At 35.8% G+C, this 9,423-nt stretch overlaps 1 protein-coding gene and 1 long non-coding RNA gene across 8 annotated transcripts in view; one reads left to right on the top strand and one right to left on the bottom strand.

Annotated features, from left to right (window-relative positions):
• The window catches only part of LOC126377645 (uncharacterized), a 350,458-nt gene that overhangs the window by 8,945 nt on the left and 332,090 nt on the right, over positions 1-9,423 (bottom strand). The gene's annotated exons all lie outside the window — the stretch shown is intronic.
• LOC126377513 (protein lingerer-like) overlaps positions 157-9,423 on the top strand; it is a 46,373-nt gene continuing 37,106 nt past the window's right edge. For 6 of the 7 annotated variants that reach the window (XM_050025267.1, XM_050025265.1, XM_050025264.1 and 3 more), the window contains exons 1-2: positions 157-205; positions 6,143-6,300. In XM_050025267.1, coding sequence (XP_049881224.1) covers positions 6,187-6,300 — 114 coding nt within the window. In that variant the 5' untranslated portion in view covers positions 157-205; positions 6,143-6,186. Of the gene's footprint in view, positions 269-6,142; positions 6,301-9,423 lie in introns of all 7 variants that reach the window. The other variant, XM_050025261.1, reaches the window with a different exon arrangement.

Genomic DNA, 9,423 nt, shown 5'->3' with positions numbered 1-9,423 from the left:
TTCCCATTATATTATTCATCTTTACTTTTGTACATTATATTGGGATTTAATCTAAATTAATTAATATCCAGGACAATTTCTTAAGTCGTTTTTTAGTAGCATGTTACAGAATAGCGTTATATTGACATTGTCAAACCGTTACTTTTCATATGGGACATCACTAGGAAGTCACGTGACCAGCTTGCGTTTGAGAGCGCATTCACAGGTATGAAAATTAGTAAATTTATTAGAAATCAAGTTAATTCTCGATAAATACTCTAGAAATAAGGTAAAAACGAAAGTTGAGCTTTCTATTTGTGTTATTGTGCGTGTAAATGATGTGTGAATTGGTGCTGAGGGTGGTTAATTCTTCAACAAAGACTGTCATTTTGATACCAAGAATGGTGCTTCGAAAGAATGGCGTCCCCACATGTGCCGCTGCCTATTGAGTTTCGTCTTGGACGTATTAGAATCTGATGACGTGAGCTCGCTGAATGGGCGGAAAAACGTGTTTGTGGCGGTTTTGTCGGGAAATCCGGCGTAAAACGCCGATAAACGTCTACTTTCATTCGTCGCCCTTGCGGTCCAGTTACAATGAATCATTGTCCTGATTTCTACGAAAAGTAGCGAATAATTTCCTCTATTTCGCCACTATATACGGTCTAGAAGTGATATGCGACCGATTTGTTGAGACATTCTTGTTTTTTATTCGGGAAAAGTTGGTTATGTTTGGTGAAATATCTGGCCAGTTGTTTTGTTTACCAATTTACCGCTTTTACTACGTGTTGAGCGGTGTGATGTCGTCAGAGATGCTTTATCTTGGCAATCCAGTGGTTTTTCAGAGATAGGACTGTATTATATATTTACACCTTTGTGTTGTTGGCTGGTCACACCCATACTTACTATATGTTTTGTATAAACATGCACTCCATTTTAAAGTGCACATTTCTTTACTGTTGCACTTATTATGCCTCATTGTTAGTAACCACGGCTTATTTCACTTTCTGATTAGGGATATCCCCCTTATATAGATGGAATTAAGAACATTTGAAAGAATAATCAATGTCAAACTTTTTCATAAGTGTAAAATAACCTATTACAATTGAGCTATGGGTAAACTATTTGACAAACTAAAGTTCTACTTTTACACAAATATTAATTAAAGTAAATAATATATATTTTTTTTAATACCTACCTGTAAAATTCCAATATGAAAAATGTTCTAGTAATTTGTTAATTTTCTTCTTGAAACTAGTATAATTTCATTCTAGATTATATTTGAATTGGTTTAGTTCCTTAGATCGTAACAAGTCACCATACCTAGTAGCATAAAAAGTATCTCAATAGTTTGCACATAATTTCAAATTAGAATCCAATTTGTATTTGTACCTTATTAATGTTGCACATTGATATAATACCATAAATTAATTCTTCTTACCCATAAGGGCAAATAATACCTATTTAGTGTACCTACCCTTTATTTTAATAATGCAAAAGTTCCCAAAATCTCAAATTGCAATACAATTTCAGACAACAGATCCTAACTCATAAAATGAACCCTTTCAAGGATACTGACCAGAGGTCATTGACCTTTCATTCATAAAAAATGACACTTGAGATTGGGACTAAGGCTAGACATTACTGTCTGCAAAAGTGTTAACTATTAAAACTACTTGTACTTACAACATTCTAAGATGAACCATATGGTGATAGCTTATCAGCCAATATTATGCTATCATGTTAGAAATCCCACTTTCAACCTGTAATGTACATTGATTTAAAAGATGTGTTGCTGTTGCAGTTTCTTGTCATTTCTGCTCCTCAGCTATAATACATTGCGAAATGTTTAATGTTAAATTGACCTTCAACAAGTTTATCCATGATAATTATTTTGAATAAATGATTCTGATTCTGAGCTTGCTATAAATTTAGTTATGGAGAAAGACATGGTATAAATTGGGCCATTCTTCTTCTTATCGTGTTGATGGCAAACTAAATAGTATCGGCCCAAAACTTGGCAACAAGTATGATATTGGGCACACACAAACTTAACCTAATTTTCCGAATAGAGCCATCCTGCACTTACAATAAGTGCAAGAAAGAGATACAAAAGAGATACAGTTTTAGATATATCATACATAAACTGCCTATATACGTCCCACTGCTGGGCACAGGCCTCCCCTCAATCAACCGGAGGGGTATGGAGCATACTCCACCACGCTGCTCCACTGCGGGTTGGTGGAGGTGTTTTTACGGCTAATAGCCGGGACCAACGGCTTAACGTGCCCTCCGAAGCACGGAATCATCTTACTTTTTTTTTTCGGACAATCAGGTGATTCAAGTCTGAAAAGTCCTTACCAAACAAAGGACAGTCTCACAAAGTGATTTCGACAATGTCCCCATCGGGAATCGAACTCGGACCTCCAGATCGTGAGCCTAATGCTCTAACCACTAGACCACGGAGGCTGTTAGTCATATCAAATTAAGTTATGTAACAGGTGATGCCCAATTAAAAAATAATGACTACACGGTTGTGTGAGCACAAACAAATACAAATCAACTCTCATACGCTTTCCTTGCTTCGTTGAACATTTCACATTATCTTACATTTCTTTAAGTATATATAACTTCGTAATAAGCAAGTTACAAGAATTTTTATTCAGTCGGTAAAATAGTTACACTTATATTCGTATTTTATTTTATAAACGTAATTTTTGTCAAACACCTCACCCACGTAAAACTACTGCAGATGCTCGACCTGTATAGCCAAGGAGAAGTAGCTCCAAGAAAAACCATTAAAAACAGTAATTTAATTACACACAAAGTATTCCCGAAAATGCAAAAAAGAAATACGTAAAATGACACTTTCTTGATCCAAATATTTGTAGGATAGTTATATACAAAATCTTACCGCTATCGCTAATGAGGTAGACAGAGTGACAAGTAATCAGGCTAGAAACAACAAAATCATATAACATTAACTTGCATCTACTTTAAGACAAGATAAGATATTTATTGCATTCATGATGTTTTTACAGAGGTCTTAAAAATAGATGAAAGGTCCTGTAAGGCCCTGTAAGGGCACTTCAACAACAACTTAAAATTATACACAATGAAAACAGAAAACCAAGAATAAAAATAATAAAGATTAAAAAAAATATGTATGTACATTTACAATAATCAGAATCTAAAAGATTCGTTAAAAAACTCCTGCAGCATATAGAATGATTTTTCAATAAAATATTTTTTTAACGACATTTTGAAGTATAATAATGTTTTTTGTTACTATGATGTCTTATGGTGAATATTTCAAAGTTTTCTTACCGTGTTCTGCATAACGCGTAATCTACACGTAGCTTAACCTAACGCGTATGAGCGAGCCAGACAGGCAGTCCGCATGCACTCTCCCTTGCTCCTTAGCGGCTTACGGCGATTTACAACTAAAAAAAAGAAGAGCGACAAATAAAATTATTGCTATTTTAAAAAGTCGGGTAAAAAGCGAACGGTAATAACATAACATAAATAGCCTATATACGTCCCACTGCTGGGCACAGGCCTCCTCTCGATCAACCGGAGAGGGTATGGAGCATACTCCACCACGCACGGTCGAACGGTAATATCAACTCTATATTATGTATTAGCATCCAGTTTCGGTGAATATGCCACCGCATTTCCGACCTTAAGTTATGAGAAACGAATAGCACTGCAAGTGAAGATTGCATTGTTATAGATATAGGTGTTAGAAATATTTATCTTGTGCTCCCACTTGCATGCAGTTAGCAATCAAATTATGACCAAAGTTACTAAACTACTTTTTTTATCTAGACCTTTTGTTTTTTAGGTATTTACTTGTCTTTGCATGCTGTTTTGTCCAATTAATATACATAATTCAATTGTTCCTGCATGTTTATGTATGCACAAATCGAATATATAAAAAAGTGCATCCACAAAATTATAACTCAAATAACTTAAAATATATCTTAAATTATCATAACTTAAATTATATCTTAAATTGTAATACGTATAGAAAGAACACTCCACCCGGCTTCAATACGAGTTTGGAGTGAGCTTGATATATCTCCAAGTCTAGTTAAGCCTTTAAGGAGTAAGAGCGTAACGCGACAACGAGATTTTTGTATCGAGTGTCCTAATTGTGACCACACTTACGCCATAGAATAAAGAATAATACTACGCATAGAATGGTAATTCTCCGCCCCGCGCCTTAGTATCGGGCACGAACCTCACCCCCTCTTGGTATTACTTTAGGCTTAAATGGTTGTTAGCCTAACCTACCGTTTTAATAATAATAATAAAAAAGTTTATTTAGGTAAAATCTACGACACACATATACTTTTTTCTCTTTCGTTTTGTCTCTTCCTTTTTGATGCGATCGGCAAAGGACTGGAACTGTCTGCCGTCGTCTGTTTTTCCAACTGGTTATAATCTGGGAGTCTTCAAGGCTAGAGTGAATAGGCATTTGCTAGGTAAGCGTGATCCACCTTCGACCACATCGTCACTTACCATCAGGTGAGATTGTGGTCAAACGCCTATTTTAATTTAAAAAAAAAGTCGCTATGGAGTAAGGGAAGAGCGGACTGTCTTGTAGCAGAGTACAAACTCTGCACATACTGGCCTTTCGTTCTATCATCATTTTAAATTACGAAATTCTCATTCCATTCCATTCGCATTTCCTTTCATTTTACTCTTTTTTGACTCACTGCATCCCCGACCTTCATTAAAACAACAAGATATACTGTTTAGGGCCGTGCCCTCTAATTCTTGATTCTTTTGTGTATATTGTGAACCTGTTTCCTGTTTCCCGTATCCTATTTGTGAAGTGTTTTTTATTAAACTATATACTCCTGTTTGCTGTTGCTTCTACTTTATCATCGTCATCACCAGTCATCCCCTTACTCTGCCGGCACGTCGGGATACCATACCCTCACCACCCAGCGTGCCGCAGTCTCACTCATGTGTTACATGGTAAATAAAAAAGATTTTTGTATGAGGTGTCCAGTGTGCAAACTTCGTTCTCTCGTTTAGCGCTTGCTAGTGTAGTAAATTACGTCGTAAAGCTATATTGTACGGGCACCGTTTTTACACTTAACTGAAGTAGAATTGGTTGTGGCTTGTGAGTTTATTAGCGTAGTGGGGTAGGTCAGGTTTTGATTGTCATTTGTAAACTCTGACTTCAACAGTGTTATTACAAAATTCTATGCAGAATCTGTTTCGGTCAAGTAGTTATGCCATCTGCGGCAAATCTACAATAAGTCACGTCATAAAAAAATAAAAAATATGCAGAATCTGCCACAGTGGCGCCGCAGCCGCTTAATTTCTTTCGTGACTATATTTTAAAACTAATCAAGTTTATTTTTTATTTTTCGTTTTGTAATAACACTGCAAAGGTTTATTCTTCTTTTATATGGGTTGTAAGGTCGATGACCGACGATACCATCTGACCCAACCAAAAAAAAAGTTTATTGACTATGTACCAGCAGGTATGCAAGATGATTCTATGTTTGAGAAGGCGCGTTATTTATGATTGTTTTCGTTTTGTGTGCTTTTTGAGTTTGCCGTCTTCGGCCAATCTTCTATCCCTGTCTTCGCTTATGTCTGTCTGTATTTCTGTGTTTGTCTACTTTGACCTTCACAACTTAGCTTTGTGGAGGTCAAAGTGAAGTTCAAGGACGACATAGATAATATTATTATAAATAAGTTTACAGGCCTTACAGCAGCGAGCGAAAACAATAAATCCCAATTGGGGTAGTCAGAGGTACATCCGTGGCATCATCATGAATTTAGGAGCCATGCTCTTGTCGGTGTAGCATTCTCTATTCTTGTCTATGAAGGGCCAATTCTTTGACTTCCTTATAAGACGACGTCTTTGCGTTGCGTGTGTTCGCCTTCTCATTAATTACATCCATCGCAAGATATACTAAATACCCACACCTCACCAAGGTTTCTGTTAGACCAACGTGATAGGTGGCGAGCCGTATCGGAGTCTATAATGGTCGAGCCGATTGTGTTAGTGAAAACTGCACTAAATACTTTTTTATTAGTTGTACTCTTAGAGGCCTGTGCCTAGTAGTGGGACGTATATAGTGTTTATATATTTTATTATGTTTTGAATGTATACTTATTGGCAACTGTCTGTTTGTTCCAGCTGCTTGTAAATAGAGGCTGTATATATAACTATAGAGAGTAAAGATGAGTTTGGGTGCGCGCGCCACCAAAGGTGGTGCAAAGGCAGGCAAGGATGGGAAGGCGCAAGAGAAAGGCAAGACAGACAAACCCCAGCCTAAGGAAAAGGTCAAACCACAGGTCAGTATCGATTAGTCGACATTTGACAGATTCTACTTTTGACATCATAGTCTATTTTAGCCAGATTCTATATTTGACAGATTCTACATTTGACAGATTCTACATTTGACAGATTCTACTTTTGACAGATTCTACTTTTGACAGATACTACACTTATCAAATTCAGTACAGTTTTGATATTTTAGTGGAATCAAAAATGAAACCGAATTCTATGTTACTTAATCATCATTTATTTCTTACGTTTAAAATCAAGGTTTTTATGGATCTAATAATAATTGTAACATTTTTTTATAGTATTAGTAGTACTATTCTTACGTTTTACAATATTAAAAAAAATTAAATGAGCATCTGTACATAAATTAACTTCTTTAAAAAATTCTCGACTGTCAAATCACCGCTTATTTCCGTGTATGTAGTTTTTCCTTCCGTGTGTTATGTGCAATAAGTATTAGTTAACAATAGTACACAAAACAATAATATATTTTTATAACAACTAGGCCGTTAGAGCAAGTTTCCTTTGCCTGGCTTGATATCGAAAAAATACAAAAAATTCTAAAAAAAATTGTGGGTACTTTTAGAAAACGAATAATTTCAACGTTACCTATTTACGTTTAATCGACATTAGTTTACTGCTAAACTGGTTCGGTTGTAGTTTTTGTGAAAAAGCATAATGTTTTATTAGATTTATTTTACTAAATATGGCAGAAGAAAGGGATTTTGTTGTTGAAAAAAACAAGAGAGGATTTGACACAATATTGTACGAAGGTTATCGCTACAACAAAATTAAACGAGTGAATCAAGATCAAAGTACGTGCTGGCGGTGTGTGAAGAGAAATGAGTGCAATGCATCTATTACAGTGGATGTCAATTTAACGACAATTATTCGTAAATCTCACCACACATGTCAGGCTGATCATCTTGGAAATGAGTTATTTATAAAAACGAACATAGTTAAAAGGGAAGTATGCAAAAACTTGGGCCCGATAAAAAGGATTTTTGAAGATATTTTCGACGGTATCAATGACGCAAGCGCCGGACCAAGCAGACTGCCGACTTTTCACGACAAAAAAGATTGCTTTTATAATGCCAGAAAAAGGTATTTGGGTGCTGACCGACTGTCGTTTAATAAGTTGGAAGATGTGGTTATTCCTGAGGCTCTAAGTGAGAATTTCCTTGTTGCTGAAGATGGAACAGAAGAAAAAATATTAATTTTTATGACGAAATTATCAAAAAAAGTTATGCGCAAGGCAAGGTTGTGGTTCGGTGATGGTACATTTAAGAGTGTTCCCAGGCCATTCTATCAGCTCTTTACCCTCCATATGGACTTAAATTCTGATAAAAACACCACAAACATTGTACCAATATTATACGCGCTACTACCAAATAAAAACCAACGCACATACATCCGATTATTTGAAATTATAAAAAAATTGGGTTTTAAGATTCATCACTTTAAATGCGACTACGAAATAGCCATTATGAATGCTGTAAAGTATGTTTTCCAGGAATCAAATGTAAGTGGGTGTTACTACCACTATCAAAGAGCCGTGTGGAAGAAAGCCAAAGAATTAAAAGTAAATAGAACTTCTGTAGAAAGACGAATTGTTAGAATGGCTGCTATCCTCCCATTACTGCCAGCACAATTTATTCCACAAGGACGTCAATTGATACTGGAAAAAATGGAATCAATTCATACCGATACTATGCAACAGTTCAGGAATTACTACGAAAGGCAATGGTTCCGATTGAGTCCTTCAATGTTAAGTTGTGCCAACCAACGTCACCGAACGACCAATTCCTTAGAAGGATGGCACCACCGACTTAACGTCCTAATTCCACAGCGACCTAGCCTGTTCTACTTCATTCAAAAGTTGCGCAAAGAAGCACAACACTGCAACACCAGGATCACTAATAGCCTCTTTCAAAATTTGAGAAAAAATCGCCGTAACCGCGATATTGATTTTGATAAAAAATATAGAAAAATTGTTAGGAAACTTCAAAGCGGTGAATTGACAGTCGAGAATTTTTTAAAGAAAGTAATTTATATACAGCTGCTCATTTAATTTTTTTTTAATATTGTAAAACGTAAGAATGGTACTACTAATACTATAAAAAATGTTGTTGATTGTTGTACGTGTTTGTAAGAAATTATATACAAAATTATTATTAGAACATAAAAACCCTGATTTTAAACGTAAGAAATAAATAATTTATGTACAGATGCTCATTTAATTTTTTTTTAATATTGTAAAACGTAAGAATAGTACTACTAATACTATAAAAAAATGTTGTTGATTGTTGTACGTGTTTGTAAGAAATTATATACAATTATTATTAGATCCATAAAAACCTTGATTTTAAACGTAAGAAATAAATGATGATTAAGTAACATAGAATTCGGTTTCATTTTTGATTCCACTAAAATATCAAAACTGTACTGTGAATTTGATAAGTGTAGTATCTGTCAAAAGTAGAATCTGTCAAAAGTAGAATCTGTCAAATGTAGAATCTGTCAAATATAGAATCTGTCAAATATAGAATCTGGCTAAAATAGACTATGATGTCAAAAGTAGAATCTGTCAAATGTCGACTAATCGGTCAGTATGATGGTCCGTCAGAACCAGTGAGATGACGACGATGATAGTCAATGAGGTCTTACAGTCAAGTAATTTAGTATCTTATGGTTCACAGTTTCTCTTCTAATTTTAGATTAGGATTTTTAAAAAAAATGAAGATTGTCCGAAAAAGTAAGATGATTCCGTGCTTCGGAGGGCACGTTAAGCCGTTGGTCCCGGCTATTAGCCGTAAAAACACCTCCACCAACCCGCATTGGAGCAGCGTGGTGGAGTATGCTCCATACCCCCTCCGGTTGATTGAGGGGAGGCCTGTGCCCAGCAGTGGGACGTATATAGGCTGTTGATGATGATGATGATTTTTTAAAGGGATCAATATTATAATAATCTTCACTTTCTATAGTAACGGCTTCAGTGGTCCGGTGGTTGAGCGTTGGGCTCACGATCCGGAGGCCCCGGGTTCGAATCCCGGTGGGGACATGTCACAAAAATCTTTGTGATCCCTAGTTTGGTTAGGACATTACAGGCTGATCACCTGATTGTCCGAAAG

This window comes from Pectinophora gossypiella, chromosome 23, assembly GCF_024362695.1.
Source record: "Pectinophora gossypiella chromosome 23, ilPecGoss1.1, whole genome shotgun sequence".
NCBI classification, from domain to species: Eukaryota; Metazoa; Arthropoda; class Insecta; order Lepidoptera; family Gelechiidae; genus Pectinophora; species Pectinophora gossypiella.
This window is presented reverse-complemented; position numbering and strand designations above follow the sequence as displayed.